This window comes from Gavialis gangeticus, unplaced genomic scaffold (assembly GCF_001723915.1).
Source record: "Gavialis gangeticus isolate Ggan-Ray unplaced genomic scaffold, GavGan_comp1, whole genome shotgun sequence".
In the NCBI taxonomy this organism is placed as follows: Eukaryota; Metazoa; Chordata; order Crocodylia; family Gavialidae; genus Gavialis; species Gavialis gangeticus.
Window position 1 is genome coordinate 15,975,161 of NW_017728995.1, and position 23,105 is coordinate 15,998,265.

The 23,105-nt window shown below is 40.2% G+C and overlaps 1 protein-coding gene across 2 annotated transcripts in view; it reads right to left on the reverse strand.

Annotated features, from left to right (window-relative positions):
- Positions 1 to 23,105, reverse strand: part of GOLIM4 (golgi integral membrane protein 4) — a 57,763-nt gene that overhangs the window by 9,253 nt on the left and 25,405 nt on the right. Inside the window, exons 2-14 of one of the 2 annotated variants that reach the window (XM_019503250.1) lie at positions 19,799 to 19,873; positions 18,561 to 18,610; positions 17,660 to 17,713; positions 15,378 to 15,528; positions 11,790 to 11,872; positions 11,123 to 11,206; positions 8,421 to 8,591; positions 6,829 to 7,173; positions 5,040 to 5,278; positions 4,206 to 4,285; positions 3,622 to 3,734; positions 2,427 to 2,594; positions 1,697 to 1,765 (exon numbers count right to left, since the gene is read on the reverse strand). In XM_019503250.1, the coding sequence (XP_019358795.1) occupies positions 1,697 to 1,765; positions 2,427 to 2,594; positions 3,622 to 3,734; positions 4,206 to 4,285; positions 5,040 to 5,278; positions 6,829 to 7,173; positions 8,421 to 8,591; positions 11,123 to 11,206; positions 11,790 to 11,872; positions 15,378 to 15,528; positions 17,660 to 17,713; positions 18,561 to 18,610; positions 19,799 to 19,873 (1,682 nt within the window). The remainder of the gene's footprint in view (positions 1 to 1,696; positions 1,766 to 2,426; positions 2,595 to 3,621; positions 3,735 to 4,205; positions 4,286 to 5,039; positions 5,279 to 6,828; positions 7,174 to 8,420; positions 8,592 to 11,122; positions 11,207 to 11,789; positions 11,873 to 15,377; positions 15,529 to 17,659; positions 17,714 to 18,560; positions 18,611 to 19,798; positions 19,874 to 23,105) is intronic. The other variant, XM_019503251.1, reaches the window with a different exon arrangement.

Sequence of the window (23,105 nt, forward strand, 5' to 3'; positions counted from 1 at the left end):
GGAAGCCGGGAAAACTTACTTGGAAGGCAGGACAAGAGAGATGCCACGATGGAGGGAGAGCCCGTGCGGCTCGTTAGCTGCGTCTATGTGCAGCTGCGGCCGGCAGCTGACGATGACGTCAGACGCTGGCCGGCGGATTTAAAAATGGCGGCCGCCGCTCTGGAGGCGGCGGATAGCAAGGGGAACAAACGACGGTCTGAGCCACCCACGACGCTAGCCCCACGGAATGGATGACGAAGAGCCAGCGTGCCAGAGAGGACGGTGGCCCGGAGAGAAGGAGCGACGACTGGATCGCCGGTGGATAGAGCCCGAAGTGCTGGATCGGGTGAGCTAAGGAAGATTGAGACCACCCCGAAGGATCCAGAGCACCCAGAAGTAAGTGCCGAGGCCGTGGGTGCGGGAATCGCTGAAGAGGAGCGAAAGGCCGAAGGATCACCTGGCGGGAGAGAGAGATCGGGGCGGGATTGCCACTGAGAGTAGAGGACACCGATTGAAGGATAAGGGGAGCAGCACTAAATAGCCAGGAGGCGTTACTCCCAGGCACGAGCATAGGGTGTTGGTGGTGGGTCAGCGAGGTACTCGGTACAGTAGAGCTCCTTTGAGGAGGCACGTAGCCCATGGGGTGTAGGGTGACTGGTCAGTGGTGAGATATCTATGTAGTAGGGCTAAGACACCAATACAGGCTGGTGCGAAGGGTCCGACGTCAGGGCGGGAGTGACCCAAGGGATTTGGGGAAACGCGAAGATGAAGGCCGCTATAGAAGCCTGCACGACCATCACTGAGCAGGCACAGGGAAGTGGAGGCCATAGGTGCCATAAGGCCGGGATGTAGGGGTGGCAGGAGCCCCATGTGTAACCGACGAGGCAGACCCGGGCCACCGAGGGGCCTGTGAACTAGCCCCGCCCCACCAGTGTAACAGCAAGTCGTGGCAGGCAAGAGCGGGGTTGGCGACTTGGGAAGACGAACGACCACGGTAAAACCCACGCCCGGAAAAGGGAGTAGTCACCGACACAGAAAGCTAGCCTCATAGTAGCGACTCACGAAGGCCCGTCGGGGACATACAGCATTACATGGAAAGCAAGAAATGACAGTTGATTGTGTATATCCTAAGAACCACAGAGCAGTGTATGATATGGCCTGCAGGATTAGCAGGCAGTGCAAAATCTGAAAGCAGAAAAATAGCTATTGTCTTATTTTTCTCAGTGTGGATGTGTGTACTGATAGCTTCATGGCTATTTGGTTGCATGCCTACTGGAGACTTAAATAGCTTGAAATAGTTAGAACACAGATAAATCAGTCAGGGCTAACAAGTAAAGCGTACAAGACAGTGGTGTGTCTGCAACAGCAATATGGAATTAGACACACAAAGTAAATGATGATTTCAGTGACATTTGAAGGGCTTGAGGTTTGTGTGAGATTCCTCACCCCAAATAGTGAATGGTTTAATGTTTTCAGTTACTGTCCAAATAATGCTCAGCTATATAGAAAATTGATGGATAGCAGCACAAGTGTCCACTGGCAAAAATAAGACTTGGGGAGATCTGAAAACACTATCCATATTTTACAATTGAAAATTATTATAGGCAAAGAAAGTTAGGGTACATTTAATTTTATACAAGTGACTGACATTCACCAGAATGAGCTGAGATCTGCTGAGTTAGTTCAGTCCAATCATACCCAGTGTTCATATTCTTACCTCCTCTTCTCCCTCTTCCTGGTACTGTTCATCTACATTATCTTCTTGCTGGTCAGGGTTTCCTGCCATCTGTAGAAAGTGTGTGGGTGGAAACTTAGTTTTGCAATACTTAATTTTAGTAATTCTGAGTCTTAGAGCTACTTGCACTACACCTATAAAATGTGGTTTCTATAAATTGCTATTCAACTGGATATATCATTTAGATTTTGTCAAATTAAAAAAAAAAAGACAGTAGAGTGATTGTAATGAAATTACTGAATGGTACAGGTTGAAAGACGCAGACCAAGGAAATTACAGTATAAAGGCAAATACAAAACGCACCATGCAGCATAATATCCAGAGGAAAAAAAACTGTCAGGGTTGCACATCATAAGGTTGTGCATAACTTGGGGCAATATGGAAGCCCCCTAGAAAGGAACTGAGTGAAGAACAAATTACTTGTAGTATTATAATAGCAGGTTGTTGATGGATGAAGCAGCCAGACTGGAGACCCAGCCAAATCAGAGTATGGAGCCTGGCATAGGTCAGGGCCCGTGGCATTAGAGACAAGGGCAAGATGTCCCCAGACCTATGTGTATACATAGTTTAAAAGTGATCTCCTTAAAGAAAATTAAACATGGCTTTAGAGCACTAATCTTGGCCTTCCTCCGGTGGCATCTTTAGAGCAGCCATTTCAAAGTAGCTGTAGAGGCACTTGGACACCTACACATGATCTCTTTCATCAACTCACCACTAAATGGTCCTCCATTTCTGGATGGCCCTGTTTTTGATCATTTTGTTTATGCTGCTCATTCCCATCTGGCATATTCTCTTCTCTCTCTTGTTCAGCTTCCTCAAATTCATCTTCTCCTTGATTGTTAGGATCATCAGCTGGGTTCACATCTTCAACAGCTACCTTCTGTAATTTTTGGAAGTTATTCTTCTATAGACACACTAGTCTTATCATATAATTGTATTTCACTTGAAAGCTGTCACTAGTTACCTTAGTCAGTCACATACACTTTGAAGCCAAGAGGAGTCTTCCCCTTGGCTTCAGTGAAGACTGGATCAACACTGGGTGATTATGGAAAATGTCAGGTTTCCAGTACTGGAAATGTACAGACCTATAATGTGGACATCTGTCTACTAGATATTAAACAGAGACTGAACTGTTTTGTTTCTTCATAAGTTGCCAAGTGATGACAGGCAAAGGACAATAAAGACAGTTCAGAATGGTCAAATGCCAAAATGCTTATTGGGTCTGGACTTCAAAACCTTACACTCCTTTCAAAGTCATCCCATTCAGAGAAAGATTGACATTGATCTCATTTGTAACAGTTACTCAAGGAAGAAAGGGTCCCATGGTCCATCACTCTGCTTTATGGTTATTTTTCTTTATGGTTTCACAGATTTAAGGATGTCATCTACAAAGATACCAGACGTCTCATATGGCTGATACGTACTAGCCTTTTAAAAATATCTGCCACACCATCCAGTCTGTAATCATAAACACATCCTACATACACCAAAGCTGAACAAAAGACAGCGAGGTTTATATGCAGAATTGGATACATGCTCCCTCTTCTCCCGCAGTGGCATCCTTAAAGAGGCACTCACCACCACTCTAACAACCAATGAGAAACTCTTTTACTGTTTTGTATCCAAGACTTCCCAAGTCTCAGGTCAAAATTCTCACGTCATTTTCTACTGAAAGGAAAGACTTGAGATATGCACAAAGGCAGATTGCCTTTAACAATGAAGGCCATATTAATTTCTTACAAAACAAACAGAACCAAAATACAAGACAAGTTATGTTCAAGACCTTATTTCAACAGCCAGCTGGCTTAGCTGTTGAAAGCAGCTGGCTCACCTGATTTTGTGTGTGTTTTTTAAACTTCAATAGCAACTTCATTACATGTTAAACTCAGCCTCTCAGTTGTACTCACTGGTTCATTGGCCTCCTGGTTTTCTGCTTGATGATCTGGTTCTTGTTGTTCCTGTTCGTTATTCTGATCATCATCTTCAGCTTCATCCTGGTGCTGAGTGTCCCTTTCATATGCTGAGAAAATTTATTATATGAATTACAGCAGTATATACAGACTCCAGTTAGTAAATAGGATCCTGCACAAAGCCTACTCAAAACAACATAGTAATCCTGTCCATGTCCTGAAAAGCATAAAACCTAAATAGACAAAGCAAAGGTATTATGCTAATGGATTATGTGTAGAAAGATTAAGCGACTTGCCCATGGCCAAACAAGTAGTTTATTTCAGGGCAAGAAAATGGATTCAGATGTCCAGAGTCCCAGCCCAGTGGCCCAACCACTGGGGCTGTGCTTGTAACTGTAACTAGATCTCTACCTCAGTGAGTCAACTCAAGCATCAAAACCCAACAAAATCTGAGTTACTAAAAGCCCGGCTGTCTTTTTTGAAATCCAAGAAACCTGGAAAGCAGAAACAGAACAGATATTACAACCCTTCATTAAAGACTGTTCAGGGAGGATGGCATAAGGACAGAATTCAAATCTCACCTCCCTCCTCCTCCTGGATACCATGCTCCTCTTCTCCTTGTACAATATCATGGTCCATGTTGTCATAATGAGCTCGTTGGCTAAGAAGGTTATAAGTAAATACATTATTTCTGTTATGAAAAGAGCTCTTGCTCCTAAAATATGGGATTCTTTAAGTATGGTTTCCTTGCATTTCATTTAGCTAAATTCTTCCATTACTGTTTATAAAAGAAAATACACCTTGCAAAATGAGCCATTCTTGTGCAGGATCCTAAAGCTTCTCTGTAACATTTTACCCAGCTACAGAAATGAACAGTACTACCTGTCTACTTGATGTTGTGAGGACTTGCAAATTAGTGTTTGTCAGTGCTCCACTGAAATACAGGCTCCTCTGGGTTGAAGGGTAACCACCAGTGAGCAAAAAGCAATGCTACAGTTGGAGCAGAGTAAATTTTAGTCAAAAAAACATTACAGGAAAAAACTCTTGGGAAGTATGAGAACTTTAATGCACTCTCTGACCAGGTAGGACTTTTACTTTACAAGACTTCTACTTTCCAACAGAATCCCTCTGGAGGATTATGCTGAAAATGAATCAAATATAACTATAAACTATATATATATAGATATAGATATAGTTATCTATATCTATATCTAGAGAGAGAGAGAGAGATCTATACATCTTTATATCTATACATCTTTGCAAGATAATAGCCAAAGCCACCCTGAATTTTAAATCAGTGGTTCTGAGTATGGGAGGTATTTCTGAAAATGCATTGACTACTTTCTTTTCAGGCTGGACTCCATGAAATCCAAAAGTACACAACACAAGGTGCATATATGAAAAAAAAAGTTTACCTCTGCTGGTTTTTATACTGTTCCTCTCCTTGTTCAATCTGTCTCTGTAGCATGAGCTCTCTTTCTTGAAGCTGTTGCTGCCGTAATAGTTGTCCTTGCAGTCTCTGCTGACGTAGGGATTCCTGATGTTCTCTTAGCCGATTGGCTTCCTCGGCTCTTTGGGCTGCCAGGCGCTGCTGTTCCAACTGTTCTTCATAGGCTGGTTTGTAACTTTTAGTGATAGTTTTTGTTGGAGTTTCCTGGGACACAAACACGTTTGAATATACACACTATTTTGGGTGTTCATGTCTTCCTTCACTATCAGAATGAGCTTCCCAAGAGAATATTTATTACCAGCAATAAACATGCCAAAGCCACTAATCACAAAAATGAGAAGGGCATGCAGGCAACAGAAAAAGGCATGCAGGGAATGGAAGCACTAGGAAAAATATGGGTAAAAGGTTTGTAATGATACAGTCAGTTGTCACAGGAATAGCCTTTTATAACATAATTAGAATATAAAATGCTGAAATATAAACAGTTTCAGCAACATAGGTATGGCGAGGCCAGACTTCACCAGAACAGTTCTCAGATCCCATGGTAGCAGGTATTTGCACATATTAGAAAAAAAATTATTGGTACTACTTTTGTCTTACTCTACCGGAGAAATGTTGCGGGTGTACAGTGTTGGCAGAGTTCAGGGGAAAGAAGCAAAAGTTCGTAAACGCTTTTCCCTACTCAATTCCAGTGTATAATACAAGACCTTCATCCCACCCTTCTTCTACTGTCTCATTTACAATATCTTAATTATATCAAGTGTGCTAAAATATTCAAGCACAGCTGGATAACCGAAATGGTGTGAAAGCATAACAATACTTTTTTAGTTTACTAAAAAATGACAGGGAAATATATTGAGACCACTGCAAAAAAAAGCGGAGAGTCGTATATGCTCTACCCATGGAATTCACTGGCATTCAAGCAGGACGGGGGCTTCAGTGAGAGCTTATAGATTGCTGGCAACTGGGCATAATGCAGGACAATATTTTGATACTGGACCCAAATCATAATATTAAGATGTCTCTGACAATGTTCCTCTTGAGTAAAGAATTCTCATCATCCTTGAATTATACAATGTTTTTTGTGAGCTGGGTAAATGTCTGCAGGGGACTAAAAAATTACTTTTTCTATTTAAGACCTGACCTAGAATGTAAATCCAGGTCTGGCAGTTTCTATTTAAAAGCTTCATGAAACCAACCTTGGGGGAGTAGGGGGAATCGGGGGATCCTGGAAAATCAGTAAGAACATGACTTCTATATATACACATGTATTAAGGCTCTGTCAAAATATTAGCAAACACTTGAATGGAAAAAAAAGTGTTTACCGGAGTTAGCTAACTGCAAATAAAACATGTATTTATTAAGACCAAATGAGGCATCAAATCTAATATTGCAGAAGAGAGTTGCTCAAAAAAGCTAGCATATTTGCATGCACATATGCACAGCCCAAATACTGTAAGCTGATTCCATCTAAATATACAGCTCTTGGGAGATAAAACTTGCCCTTCTGCACTGTCTGAATTGCTACCAGAATTAACATCACTTAAGACAGGCTCTGGATTAGTCAACTCTTTAAGCACACATTTGAGTCCTATACATCTAAGAGCAATGTCTTAATCCACAGTTGTATGTAAACCTAAATTATACTCATCATGTCTACAAATATGCAGATGCAAATCAGAACAAGCAATGGACAGAAGCCAGAACATAGGGCCACTAATTTAAGGAAAGGGTTTAGTACATTAACCATGTACCTCTGAAAGAGTGTGGTCACCCAGCATGTTGGTTTCTTCTTCTTTTTGTTCCTGCGCTTTCCATTCATGTTCATCAGGTGTTTGATCCTGTTCCTCCACCAAGTGTTCAGGTTGCCCTGCCTGCTCCATCTCCTCCTCTTCAAGTTCTTTTTTACGCTCTTCTTCCACTTGGTCCACATGTTGCACTTCATCTTCTCCTGCTTCTTGTTGCTCCTGAATATTTAGTTCTTTTGGAGAGTGACCACCATTTCCCCTTCTGTCCAAATGAAATGATCCAAGTCTACCTTCCCTTCCCTGAATATTTATTTCTTCCCTTTCTTGTGGCTTATCCTCAGTCTCAGGAGCCTGTGGGAGATGAAATATTAAATCTGTACTTAAAAAAGGTGCTTACCTGTAGAGTACAGTACACTGTAAACTGGCATAATAAGCATGTATCCGTAAAAAGAAATTAATGTCTGCCTGGTTTCATCATTAGTTATTAGGTCAAGCAAATATTCAAAATAACCACTGAAGTAGTAGCTTGACATCAGTCTACTTTTTTGTGGGTGTAAACAGAGTTGTTTATTGTGGGCATTTTAACGCCCACATTTAGCCTCACAGAGAATATACAGATCATCTCAGGAACAAAGTTATGCCTTCACAAGGAGTGACTGCTGAACATTTAATCCATAATGTATAATACTTATTTTGCATCCTTTTCAACACCATAGTTAAAAGAGAGATTTTTTCCAAGGTTAATCAGTAGTAGTATCTTATTTCATTAGTAGAGTATTGTTGAAGGAAGAAATTACTTGTGGCATGATAAATTGCTTAATGTGAATAAACATGGAATTATTGAGAAGTTAAAATCATTACGGTTTGACCATACAAGTGAAGGAACAGATTCAGATATCTTTGCTCACACTGAGTGGTACCTTACTTCAGAAGTGTGTTCACTGATTGCTGTTGGAGGTGAGATTCTACTTAGCATGAGTAGAAATATCAGACTCTGGTCCTTGGCCCTACATGTTTAAGAAATAACAGTAATATGAACTAACTCATGGCACTTAATTTAAAATGAAACCCAAAATATGCTAAGTAGTACTGCAACCCAGCTATGAGTAGCACTTGATTTTGATTCAGAAATGTTGGAGTCCCTGCTTCCAAACACCACGTGGAAAATAAGACTGAGTTGAAATTACAATCCATTTGAGCTACAGTTACATTTTAAAGCATCTGCAGAAAAGCTAACCATAAGAGGTTTTTCATTACCTTTTAAACAACAGATATCTATCATTTAAACTACCTGAGATTAGCCAGCCAGCTGATTTTTAGATTTATGAGAATTACTTTGAAAAGCCACAGAGCTTAAGAGCTTTTGGAACAATGTGGGAAAGAATAATTATTGAACACACTTTCTCCAAACCCATATCAATGTTAAACTGTTCCTCAACTCTTCACTTTAGAGACGAGTCCTGACACAGCAAAGCAATTAGGCATGTGCTTATATCCCTTACAGATCAACAGGCCTTAAACCTATGGTTTCCTGCACCAGGGCTTTCCCCATTGCAGTTTGGAGATCATCAAAAAAGTTTCTAAGGCAGTTGATTTACCTGCTTGTGTTCTCCAGCTTCATTCTCCTGATGTGCTGGCAGGTGACTATAAGGAACTGGTGTCATTGCTGCCCTCAGTTGCACATTTGGTTGCTCTAAACGTTCAGGCTGTCGAAAGCTTGGCATTTTGTTGAGCGTATCCTTCAGCTGTTTATATTCTTCTACCTGGGACTAAAATTGAAAAGCATTCATTATATTGTACTGAAACAAGCATCTCATTGAAACACAGCAACTCCAGAGTGATTTTCTTGACAACACAGGTATGTAGAAGCACTTGACATGCACATCAGATCAAAACCTCCTGGGTTCTAAGACTGGCTGCTTCCATGCATTACAGTATCCTGATTTAATATGTACACCATCACCCACAGTGCACATGCAAATACGAAGTGTATTGGAAAGTATCCCCCGGCACACAGCTGAAGATTAGTTTTTCATGCTAGGCAGAAGATTGTCAGAAGTGAATGATTTGATTTTCTTTGTACACTTTAAAATGACAGAAACTGAAAGCACCACACTCATTCGTTCAGAAGCAAAAATGCAATTCCTTTTAGAAACAGAAATCAAGTTAATAAAATAAAAAACAAACCCCAAAACATAAAAGTGATTAAAGCTAAGCAATCCTCAGCCTTTAGACAATAGTTACTAATAGACAAGAAACAAGAGAAAATAGGGGAGTAAGGAAAAAAAATTCAAACTAGATTGACTTTAGTGAAGAGTAAGAAATAAAAAGTATCGGCGTTTCTCCTGGTGGAAGAAGAGAGGAATTTAGACTTTGTAAGTGACCTTAACACCCAAAGTGAAATGTTACTTGTGTTCACTTGTGTTGGTGTCTCTTGGATCAATCCAAAGTCTCAGCACCTTCAATAAGTTACCCATGGAGGGGACTATTCAGCTAAGCAGGCAGAATTTTTCAGAAGGGATAAAACTCCTCCAGCAGATATAGATATAGAAAGGTGCCTACACAAGTGAGTTTGAAAAGAATCAGATCTTCTACTGTTCTAGCAGAAAACTTAAATGAAACTCTCCAAGGTTTTACTTTGAAAAGGTACATTTGGCAATTCTCCTTTCCTTTTTCCTCTTCTTTTTTAAAATCCAAGTTAAGTTTTTTACTGATTGGCTATTGTCTACCCCCACTGACTGTCAGTTTCCCATTGTATCAATAGAACAGCACGCACAAAATGCACTGTATGTCACTGTATGCTGTACTGGACGTTCCCTAGAAAGTGAAATCCATAGTGCTACAGATTAACATGATGAAATACATAGCAATAGCTCCGAAGTTTGACACACCTCGAAGCAGCTTCAAAAGACTGTAATATCCATTAAAAACAGACAGACCTAAAAAGCAAAACAGAATATAAAGCAGTTACACGTAGCCACTTTGGAGGGATCCCTTTTGCCTGATGGCTTGTTTGGGGACTTAGCAGAACCTTTTATATAGCGTTTCTAGAGATTACGTCAAATTTATTAGCCAGATGAATCTGGTTAAGGATCTTAAGTATTAAAGGTTAACATCTGAATTATTTTGTACTTAATTTGCAATCTAAAGATACTGCTACACAAAGGATGTCCAAAGCAGTACCCCATATTCCTCCAATTCAGATTTCACAGGCTGGTACTCTCCTCTAGACGCATCAAAGATGCAGCTCATGGGCCAGATCCAGCATCTATTCTTTCAGCCCACTGAGCTTCTTGTGGATCTTGGACCGGGCCTGCATATGGCATGCCTTGGACCGGTGCTGTGTGCAACACAAACCAAAGCTGTAGGTTTTGTAGTTAAAGGACTAAATCAAAACCCAGTAAAATAATTGGAAAGTTTCCCATTGGTTCCAGCAGACCTTAGACCAGGGCCTAGGTAAGCTCATAGGACAAGGCCTCACTAAACAGATGCTCTAGAACAGGGGTTGCAAACTGTGGTATGCATACCCATGGGAGTACAAGACATCTCTAGGAGGTATCGGGGGAGAAATTGTGTACTAGTAGATTTAATTTTCATTATAATACTTGGCATTTAAGGGGTTAATATTTAAAATGTACATCATGGGGTACACAGGCAGCTGTGTAATCTGGAAGTGGGTATGCAATAAGAAAAATGTGGGAGCCTCTGCTCTAGAACTTTTTCTTTAGTAGAAGACTGGCCTTTATTAGTACTTCTGAATTTCAATTGGTGGTCTATTTTCCTTCAGCCATACTCTCCCTCGGCTTCACCAACTTAACCTTTATACCCCAACTCACTTCATTGCACAATCCATACGCAAGACTAGATCCCATAAATGTGTACTGTGAATTCTGAGTGACTTGTTTCTTTCAAAGTGGTATATTCAAATATCAGAGACTGTGGACCCTGAGCTAAGAGAACTTCTGCAAGAGAAATAGGAAAAAAGGAAAGAAAGGTCTTTGGCTTTCTCTCATATTTAAGAAGAAACCACTTTTCTCAGTGAACGTGCTCAGTTAGGCCCATAACAAAGCTGTTGAAAAACAAAAGATTTATCTAGAACAATTTAAATTTAACAGAAACCCGTCAAGGCAAGCATCCCCCCCTTCCCAAGAGTATGCATCATGGTGTTAACTGTAAAATCTCATGCAAACGGTTGCATGCATAAGGTTAAAATCAATTGAAGCAAGAGAAACAAGACTTTGGGAGATTCAACAGATCTCGTGGAAAGTATAGCTGATAGAAGCTGCTTTTCCTTTCTGACCTGTGCAGCAGCTAGTGCACTCTTGTGGTCTTCCAGTGTCACTACAAGCTGGTCGTGTTGGGAGAGTAAATTCTTATGCTGCTGCTACATAAAAAAGAAGATTGTTACATGTTTCAAAGTTTGTTTTGCATTGAGCCACCATGACCTGAAGTTGTTTAAACGTAATTATATTCATATACATATTTTAAATTAGAAGCAGCTAATTATAAAAAAAAGAATTAAAAACATGGAGAGAAAAAAAAAAAAACAGGAATTACAAAAGTTAAAAGTTGTAGAAGATGTGGATGACTATAGATGCCACCTGAAATGCAATCCACTTCAATATTCTTTACCAAAAAACAAAATATGATACAAGACGTCTTTGCTTTTGCAAATAAGACACACATCACACCTAATCTTACTGTAAGGTTCAGAAATGGTTTCCTTCAGTATTATAACCAATTAAAGTATTCTTCCTCATGCTCTTTTCATATCCATCATTATTTTTTAATGAGTGGCTAAATAGCAGATACAGGAGATAAGTGTATTTTGGGTTAGTCTTGCTCTTCTTCCTGTCAGCTTCCAAAAGCTGCAGGTTTACATTGTAACAAGCCCAAATCCTCAACTCTTAGCAAAACATTTCATGTATGCCAAAACCTAAGTTCACCTTTAGAAAACAGAAACTTACCTTGACATCTTGTAGCTGAGTATGGATATCTTGATGTGCTTTTCTCAACTGTCTATTCTCTTCTCGCAAATTATACAGAGATTCTATTAAAAAAAAAGAAAACAATACATAGGAAGTGAACCACATAGCTGGATTTACATATCAATTTTAAAATACTCTTCAATGCCACTGAAGTTGAATTCAAAATGTACAAAACTAAAGACTGTATTTATAATCCTTAAAATACTGCTGAAAAATTTCTACTACATAAAATAATACTTGAAATATAGTAAAATGTTTCATAGTTTAGTTTCATAGGGTCAGAAGGGACCTATTAGATCATCGAGTCTGACCCCCTGCCCTGGACAGGAATGAGTGCTGGAGTCAGATGACCCCAGCCAGGTGTCTGTCCAATCTCCTTTTAAACACCTCCAAGGAAGGGGACAGCACCACCTCCCTTGGAAGCGTATTCCATATTTTGGCAACCCTCACTATAAAGAATTTTCTCCTGATGTCCAATCTGAATTTGCTCTCTTCCAGTGTGTGGCCCTTATTTCTAGTTACATCAACAGGCACCCTGGTAAGAATTGTATCCCCTATTTTTTGTTGGCCCCCTCTGATGAGTTTGTAAGTGGCCACGAGATCACCACTCAGCCTCCTCTTGTGCAGGCTGAAGAGGTTCAGGTGTCCTAATCGGTCCACATAGGGTTTTTTCTGTAGGCCTTTAACCAGATGAGTGGCCCTCCTCTGAACCCTCTCCAGGCCATCCGCATCCCTCTTGAAGTGCAGTGTCCAAAACTGGATGCAGTGCTCCAGCTGCAGCCTGACCAGTGCCGCATGGAGGGGAAGTATCACCTCCCTAGACCTGTTAGCGATGTACCTACTTATGCAAAAAAGGGTGCAGTTAGCTTTACTTATTACCTCATCACACTGGTGACTCATGTTCATTTTGGAGTCGACTACTAGACTACTACTCCGAGATCCCTTTCCACAGTTGCGCTCCTTAGAGTGGTACCTCCTAGGCTATAGGAGTGTTGATGATTCTTTCTTCCCAGGTGCAACACATGCCACTTATCCTTGTTAAACTGCATCCTATTCTGTTCTGCCTATTTCCCTAGCCTGTCGAAATCAGCCTGGGTTCACTCTCTGCCATCTAGTTTGTGTACCTCCTGCCAACAGTTTGGTGTCATCAGTAAACTTGGACAAGGTGCTTTCTACTCTCTTGTCCAAGTCACTAATGAAGATATTGAATAGTACCAGTCCCAGGACAGAGCCTTGGGGGACTCCGCTGCCTACATTTCTCCAGGAAGAAACTGACCCATCCACCACCACTCCCTGGGTGCGTCCCATAAGCCAATTTTCTACCCACCGAACTGTGTAATAATCTACATTGCAAATGTTTAGCATATTTATAAGAATTGGGTGTGACACTATGTCAAAGGCCTTTTTAAAATCTAAGTAAATAACACCTACCTCTATTCTTTCATCCAAGCATTTTGTGACCCAGTCATAAAATGAAACCAGGTTAGTCAGACAGGATCTGCCTGCTATGAGCCCATGCTGATTGCCCCTTAACATTATTTTACCCACTGGCCCCCCACAAATGTGATCCTTAACAATTTTGTCAAAGGTCTTGCCAAGGACAGAGGTTAAACTAACTGGCCTGTAGTTACCTGGTTCCTCCTTCCTCTCCTTCTTGAAAATAGGGACCACACTGGACCTTTTCCAATCCTCCGGGACCTGTCCTGAGCGCCATGAGTGCTCAAACAGTTGTGCCATCAGTTCTGCTGTGACTCCAGCTAATTCCCTAAGTACCCTAGGATGAAGATCATCAGGGCCTGTTGTCTTGAATATATTCAACCCCTCCAGGTGCCCCTTTACTAGGTCAGCATGAACAGTTGGTGGGTTGGTATCTATACTGGGCTTACCTAAAGTCCCAATAGGATGCATATTTGTTTTCATGTCCAGGAACACAGATGCAAAGAAATCATTTAGAAGCTCGACTTTGGCCATCCTATCTGTTACCAGTTGCCCTAGTTCATCCTGAAGGGGCCCCAAGTTACCCTGCACCTTCTTTTTACTTTCTATGTACTTGAAGAATAACATTTTGTTATCCTTAACTTTTGCTGCCAGCCTAAGCTCCATTTCCGCTTTGGCTCTCCTCACCATTTCCCTGCAAGCTCAAGCCAACCTGGTATATTCAGGTATGCTGAAGGGTGCCACTGCTTGGCTTGGTAAGGCATGGTCTTAAGCTACTTTCTTGAGATGTGTATGACTGAAGGAGGTTCTATTTAAAAATCAAAAAATGTTTTCTACATTGACAGTAAATGCACATTAATCAAAGCTTATGTTGAGCTTGTTGCTGGTATCTTCCAGGGTGTGAAACATTTAAAGGGAAGTCTGTTAAATTCAAATTATTTTTTAGATGCAATTGTTTTTATATAACTCTCTTCTCAATTCTTGATGGAGAGCCTGAGTACTGTGCTGTACATTTATGCTGGGAATGGCAGACAGCAGGAACTTCAGGTGGGGTCTATTTTGGGACTTTCACACAAAGTAATTGCCCTCAGCCTTCTTCCTCTCTCCAGGCTGCAGTTGGAGGGTGGAAACTTTCACTCTTAAGACTTAGTAATTTTACTGTAGGCAGTGACTGGATGACCAGCATTGCAAAGAAGTATGGATAGAGGTAAAGTGTTGTCACAGGACAGTAGTGGATGCAACCACCAGGATGAAGCATTATGCTAAACCTTGCCTTTGCAGAGAACATTTTGGGTTGGCCCCTTTTGATTTGCTATGAATTAAAGTAGGCTCCTTTTTTCAGCTCTTAGGCACCTCCAAAAAAATCACCCAAGGTGTTGATGGGGCCTAGGGTATATGGCAAAGGTCATTAGTCTAGACTTTGTTTTCCACCACTGTACAACTAGGATGGACAAGTTATATTCAAAGACTACTCCAGAATCTGACAGTGACAGAAAAATAAGCTATACTTTGTCTTCGAAGTGTTTTATATACCACGCCCTCATAACACCACATCTAAGCAGATAGCCAGCTTTCTTACAGACAAGTGTCCTCCTTTTACATATCAAGAAAATAAGGTAGGGAATGTTAAGTCATTTCCAATGGGTACACAGATAAGCCAGTGGCAGAATTAGCAAATGTCTCGTCTTCTAACGAGATGCTGATTAAGCACAAGAGAAAGAAAAAAAGGGCCTTTTTTCAGTTCTGAAAGTGGCTCAAAACTGAAAACAAAAAGAGGCAAAGTGAAATGCTGTAAACGTTGTTCTTTTGAATCCAGCCACTAACATGTAAAGGATTTTAGATTTAAGACTCTTCACTTTATCTCAAACCCAAATAAAAGTAAAAAACCAAAACATGCTAGCTGGAATTCCAGTAAACTTCTAAAAATAAAGGATACAGAAACCAGAGGCTTGAATAGTAAACTTAAGTTGACATGTTTTTAACCAAATGGCAAAGCAGGATCTGATGAGTAAAAGACCTGGTATGGAGGTGAATCAGTATCTCTATTCTTATATTCTCACACTAGTCTTGATAGGTTTAGAAAGCAATGCCAAGTTTAAATCCGTGTAGCAAAACAGAGGTTGTACTTACCCTTCAGTTTGGAGAGCTCCTGCTCCTTTTCTTGCTGCAATTGCAAATATCTCTGCTTGTGATCGTTGAACGTTCTGCTAAAATCTTCTCCTTGTTTTCGGTGTTCATCCTCAAGATCAGTATGCTGTTTCTTTAGTTCTTCATGTTGACTCTGCAAATGCCAAAGCTGGATGTTTAAAAGAGTTCTGTATCTGCACATCTGGCTAATATTGTCTTTGGCAGTTTGTTAAATAAACCCAGATGAATAGAAAGCATTCAGAACAAGGAGTTTCTTATTTAAAACTGGAATGCTATGAAGCCCATCCAACACAAGCCTAGGGATATACCATCCCCACTGGCAGAGGCAGTACCCCTCTGGAAGCTCCCAAGTGTGCTCTCTCAAAGAATCCCTCCATCAATAACCTGGACACACAGTAGTATTACAAATCAATATGGTTAATGTGCCTGCTGCCTCTAAAGCCAAATCTGGAACATGACCTGTAAGGAGTAAAAAAGGGAAACTCCACAGCATGTTCCAGGAGGTCCCCTCACATACGACTCAATCCTGTTCCTATATGGCATGTCTAGATGAGCGAGCATGTGCCGATTACGGCATCTCAAAGCAGCTCGAAATGCCGCAAGAGAGACACACTGGGAATGAAAACATGTTCCCCATGCTGCATATTTGCAGTTCAGACTCTAAATATGAAACCAGGAAATCCTGGTATCAAACAAAAAAAGCCATGCAGAAAAAGGCGGCATAGAGCACGCTCCAGAAGCGTGCCCTGAAGCAACTGGAGGCTGGTTCCTCCATAGAGATGCTCTAGCACCCACCAGAGCATCTCTATGGCTGCCCCATGCCCCTGCTCCTCCCAAACGCTGCCTCATACCCAAAAATCCATGTTCTTCCACAATTAAAATGAAATGTCAGTGTACATACATATACACATTAGGGCTGCGTGAAGCTTTAAAGCTCCGATTTGATTCGGTGAAGATTCGGTCCAATCAGCGGCTGAATCTCCAAATCCAAATCTAATCAGGAGACCCTTTTTTAATCTCTCTGAATCAAATCAAAAGCCTCCGAATTGATTCAGAGAGATTCAATGACTTGGACATAAACACAACTTTATATGTTTTTTCTACATACCTCAAGAGACCAGACAGCTCGTGAACGCGGGGATGGTGGGGCGGACGGAGCATCCCACCGGAGCACGGGGAGGGTCCCTAGCATGTTCGGTGGTGAACCCGGAAGTGGACCAGAAGCACTTCTGGTCCACTGCAGAGCACATGGGGGGAGCCCCCCCATTCAGTCCCCCACCTCAGCAACTGGAGGATACCTGGGGTCCCACTGTGGCTGATCACTGAGCTGGGGGGGTGCACGCTCAGCTGCGGACCCAGAAGTGAACCAGAAGTACTTCTGGTCCACTTCCAGGTCTGCTGCCAAGCATGCGGGGCCCCCCGCCCCCATACTCCTGTGGGATGCTCCATCCACCCCATCTCAGCGTTCACAAGCTGCCTGGTACCTCGAGGTATGTAGAAAAAAATATATAAAGCTGTGCCTATGGCTGAATCACTGATTCTCCAAATCAGAATTGAATCTTCAGATTCAGATTCGGCTGAATCAAAGAGTGATCCAAATCAATTAACTGAATCACTGTCCCCCGAATTGGGCTGAAGCTGAATCCGGAGCAAACATGGCCTGCTTCATGGTGGTGAGCTGGAAGGGTGGGAAAGGGAGTTGGGATGGAAGTGACTATTCATCCAGGGAAACTATAATAGCGGAAGCAGAGCTGGGCCAACATTGAACCCCTTCTGAAAAACCTTACCCTAAAGCCATAGGAACCTATGGCACAGAGTCTACCTTTTTGCTATAGTAAACTTTAAAACATAGTGAGCCATAAAGCAGAAATGAAAAAAAAACCAAAAACCTACATTTTCCTTTTTTCCCAATAAAAGCTTTAAAAATGTTAAGCAGATATTTAATGTATTATCCTACTAACACATCCACAGGACGGAAACTGTCATATAGTTTTATGATTTTCAAAATTATTTTAGATCTCACTTTTCAGTTATCTTTTCAGTATCTTTTTGCTGAGTATAAGGAGTATTCCAAGATGAAAAATATCTAAAAACTCTTAAATGGAATTAAGTTCATCCTTCCTCATGAAAGGACAGTATCTCTTCTAAACAATATGCTGACCCTTAGAGAAAGGCTAAGAGTGAGACCAGTTTCAATACATCCTTGAAACTACAGGATATTTGGCTCTTCCCCTCCCCCCTGCACTAGATCTTTTATTACTTACCTTCAGCATTTGGTGCTGTACATTCAATGCACTGTACCTGCTATTTGAATCTTGCTGTAAAATGAAAATACTAGTATTAATTTAGGGAGAACAGAATCACATACCCTAATACACTTTCATGGCCCTACAGATTCATACTGGAAAACTGTAAAGTAGCAACTGCAATTCACCTCGGGACTGTTAAGGTTTGGTTTGGTTCTGAAAGGTACCAGATGCATCTCTTCTATAATGGCTGCAATCTCAGTGGGTTTTTACTTATGGTACTACTGCCCCCACTCTAGACTCAAGATAAACCGCAGAGTATTTTAACTTTTTGTCATTAAAAAGAATTCTTTACAGACAGGGAGTATATTTCCACTGTCAGTTATAGCTTTTTTCCTGGCAGATATTACACAAACCTAGCTGTCTTGAGAATTTTAACTTTACAGTCCAAACAACCTTGCTTACAAGGCTCTGGCTCAATCCAAAGGAAGAAAAAAATACAGGACGGTAACTACAGGATTTATGATGCCTTCTTATCTCAATTTCTTGTCCTACTCAGTTTTCTTCAAATCAAGATTGGCTGACAGAAGACAGCCATTATAAAAAGGAGGGTATCATTAGCTTCAACTGTTATAGCAAAACCAGAGGATTTTTTTCTCCAAAGTAATTTCCTTGGAAGAAATTATAGCCTCTTGTTATAGCTCACATCATTAGGATCTTTCTAACAAGGGCCATTTAACACAGACAGCAGAAATGAAAGAAGTGAAGGCTTCAATTAGGGTTTTGTAAGACTTATCTTTTTGAATGGCTATTACATAATCTTTCCTTCCCATTGTAAGTGGAGTAGTATCAAATATTCTTCTCTGGTATCAACTTCATCTGTATCATATAATATTTAAATGTACATACTTTTACTTACCCTTCCTTTATTTAGTGTTTCCTGTGCCTCTAATTTATAAACAAGGAAGTCTAGAAAATAAAAGACAACCAGTATTGGAGAAATACTGTACTAAGAAAAAGGGATTAGAGTTACCCATTTTCCAAATTCTCTTCACGTATATGGAAAATTTGCACATACACATGTGCTCACACACACAGGAACTGCAGTAAGGGACTGCTGCATTTAGCTTGTCTGAGGAACTAAATAGGAAACAGTCTAAATTTTAGTCCAATCCTTAGTTTCTCAAAATACCTGCATATACTACCAGAACTTCCTGTTCTATTGTGCAGTACAAAGTATAGCAAGCCAACCTCAGGACTATAGCTGGAAACAGAACCTAGTATGTAAGCTCCCCAGGTCAAGAGCCACTTGTATCAATCCCAAAGAAAGAAGAACTTCTGTATTACAGCAAATTAATTTTAAATCCTCTTTGTCCATAATCAGAAAATATTTTTTTTCTTATGAAAATAAGCTGCCATTTAAGTAACTGGAGCTCTATCGTCCACTAGATGGCGCAAGAAAACCATAAGCAGCTTTTAATGCCTTTTGTTCCAAGGACCAAAAAAACACCTAATTTACAGGAACTATTTTTAGAAAGAGCTCAGGATGGACTTTCATTATATCATAGCTTAAAGTTTCTTGATAGAAATGTAAAGCCATAAAAAAAAAATTTAAAAAATCAGAACTTCTGAGTCAAGGCTTTGCACTTCATTAATGTTTTTGCATCTCATGCATGGCTTGGCAAGCTGGCAATTGTAGACACATGCATATACTTATCACAGTCCAGCACAATATATGCCCAGTATTACATCATTCAAGGACATCCAAGTTTGATGATCAGAATCATCACTATTCAGGAAGGGTGCTGAACTTGAAGGATACATGCTAGTTTCTGACTTAAAACCTAATTGTATGCATCTAATGTGAACATACACATGGTCTTATAGATTTGTCTTGGGCAAGGTTTTGTAACTAGACAGAGGATTTACACATGTAAACACGTGAAATGGTCACACATTATGCAGTGTCTAACAGCCTCTTGGCATCAGTATGGAGATGGGGGCTTTATGTTTACAGACAGGCCTGCCAAGTATTTATAAAGACGCATTATGTAAAAATATTAAAGGGATATATCAATTTAAATTAAATCTCTCTGAAACCTGCAAGATTCAAGGCATTCAAGTTAACTGAGAAATCAAATGAAAAACAAGTTTTACCTTCTTTTGCTTTCTTATGCTCAAACCTTTCCTTTTGTAAAGACTTCTCTAATCTTGATCTGTGCTCATATACAACTGAAAAGAGAAAGTTTTGAATGTTACATTAGATGCAAAATAAATTAAAGGAAAAACATAAATGCATAATAAATAGTAGAATGTGCCCAAATGCTACAAACACAGTAAAGCATGGAGACTTGTAACTTAACACCAGTTAAGAATCTGGTCCTTCAAGTTTAATCCTAGAATACTGCTCTAACGTTTTGTTTGTGCTGTTAGTCCAGTCTAATGAGTTAAATGCTCATAATTCACTTAGTGGGGCAGTTGATGCTGGTAAACCTAACATTAGACCTACCAGCTTATTTTTATTCCTTGGATGTGCATGTGCAAATGTACACAGGCAATAGTAGTAGGACAGATGAGATTGGAGGGATGGGTTTGATAGTTAAGATGCCAGCCTGTCCTGATGCAAATTCCTCCTCTGTCACAGACTGTGTGTAGCCAAAGGCAACTTGCTCACAGTTTCTGTATACCTCAGTTCCCAATCTATAAGGCAGGGATAACAGGACCTCCCTATCTCGTGATGACATTGTGAAGATCAACATGTTGAAAACAGATGCTCAGATATATGACCCCAACTCCATAGCAAATACCTTAAGCATCAAAATGCATAATGCAGCTTTTGCTGCTAGCAGCACCCAAATGCAAACCTGAGATTTTAGAATGTACCACTTATTTTTGAGCTCCAGGTTGACACAGGAAAATGAATAGTCTTGGTAAAATGCTAGATTTAAATAAATACTATTTAAGTGAATAGTATTGGTGAAGTACTTTTAACCTGCAGAAAATATGGGGCTTATCATTCTTACAGTAACTCTTGAACTCAGAAAACTTTTTTTTACATCATTTCAAATGTCCTCATTCAGGAAAACGTTTGTTTTAGAAAGGAACTCAAACCCCACAGATTTCAAATGAGAGTTAAACTTTCAACTAGCTTTAAAGCACATGCTGATGTCATAATTCCCAGGCTCTCTTTCACAGGTTATATTCATTAAAAGAACTCTGGCAAGCCAATTCTTTTGACTTTTTTAGCTAGTACTGTTATATACAATACTACACATTTTTATATTTAAATTGAGAAACGAATTTTGTTTTTCCGCTTTGTATATGTAATAGTATCGTCTTTCTAGTTAGTTTGCTGTTTTTCCTGTACAGTCAATCAATTCTCCCAGGTATTGAGAGAAGTTTTTCAGGCAGCCACTAAGAAGAGAAACATTTTTAAAAATAGGACGTAAAAAAACAAAACAAAAGAAACCCCCCCCCTCCCCCCCCCACCTAAAAAACAAAAAGCCAGCAACACGCATCACCAAGCTGTCGTGCCATTTCAGATGCATGCTGGCTGCCCATAAAACTTTTTAAATAGTCCAGGCTGTAAATTGATGTAACCTACATTTGTTATTTAAATAGACAGAAGATGCATGCAATAAATATTTGTCTGTATAAGTAGGTAATGTAAAGCAAAACATATAAAGAAGTCTTGATTTTTGTGGATATGATAGCAAAACTTATTGATGCAATAAGTTAGTTGACCTCAGGGAAACAACAAACCTTGACAGTCATCAAAACAAATCAATATATATATTGTTAAGATCACTGTTGCAATCATTCAAGAAACCCAGCTGGAACTGTATCCAAGTAGATGGAAATGTATGAAGATTTCTTCTATCCTTTAAATAGCTTTTATTAAAAAAGGAATGAAGACCCAGAGAAATAAATGTTTTCTTCCTTCAGGGTTTTGTCTGAGCTCATTTCAAACTAGCCATTTGTAAATATGATTTGATAGGTATAGGACAGGTTGGCAATGCTATTAGGGTCTTGTTACATGGTAATTTTGGGCAGCTCCCAGGGCTCTTAACCCTGGATTGTTTGAACATTAATATCCAAAACCAGCTTGAAGCACTTGTTAGGCGGCTTAAAAAGTTATGCCACTCCAGGGCTTGATTATTTCTGATCTCTGCTACCCAACTCATGATACACTAAGGTGTAGCCACTCTAGGCTACACCTTACTGTAAAACATCCACTGCACTGTCTGTCCTGCAGAAATAGGCGGGGAAGGGTGAAACTGCTTGCCCTGCTGCCAATGCTGCTGCTGTGCTCTGGACCTGAAGAGCAGCAATGGGCAAGTTAACCCTCCCTGCCTGCAGAAAGTGCAGGTAGCCACAAGCGATGCCCCAGGGGGTATGGGGAGGCAGGGGGAAACCCCAGGTTGGATTCCTTCTTTTCCATCCTCCAGACCCCTGCTGGCCTGAAGTCTGACTGCTCCAAAATCAAGCTAGCACTAGCACCAATCAACAGTTGTGCAGCTCACAATGTAAGGTATAACAAGGCCCTTACTAACTCCAGTGACCTCAACACTAGAATCAGGATGACGATAATGTGTCAGCAAACTATGAAAATGTTATTCCTAATCTGTATGCTTTGATTAGTTATCTACAGTAGCACTGTCATGGTTAGGCTCCATTTCCTTGTGAAATGCAGTCGTGTGTGCTAGATTATTTATCACTTAATATCAAGCTGACCAGTAAAATGCTTTCTGTATACCCTTATACAAACACTGAAGAAAAAAAGCTAGGAAAAATCCTGCAATAACACTATCTGACCAGTAAAAAGGATAATATCCTTCCTTAGAAATAACTTGATCAATGTTGGTTTCAATTTTTTTTATTCTCTGAAGAACATGTCTTTTTACTTTCTTCTTAGCTAAGAGTTTATTTCTTTGCTTACCTTCTCTATTCACCTGGACCTGACATGCCTAAATATATTTACAAGACTCTTTTGACCCTATAATTTCAAACACCACAGTTTGGGCTAGGCATAAAAACACGGGATGTTTATGTTGTAGATTTTTTACTCTCTGCTATATCATTTAGTTCTTTGGCTAAATCTACGTGGTAATTATCAGGTAAGAACTAGAATCTATTCTTAAGAAAGAACTCTGCTAGGGTTTACTGTATGGTGGTGGACAGTGTTCATTTATCTGATAAGCTTCTTTCCTCCTCCTCCATTTTGCTTTTAGGGCAAGGGACAGAAATTACACATAAACTGGTATAAGTGATCGGAAACCAGTTCAGATCTGTAACACAACAGAAGCTTGGTGCACATAAACTGCTTTCAAACTGGCCGAAACTATTTTAAGATAAACCTGGATGGAGGTAATATCAGACTTAACTGATTTAGGTTAAATCATCTTATTGAACTTCTCTGTCTCAGATCCCCTCCAGATTCAAGTTAACTCAGTCTGCCAGCATC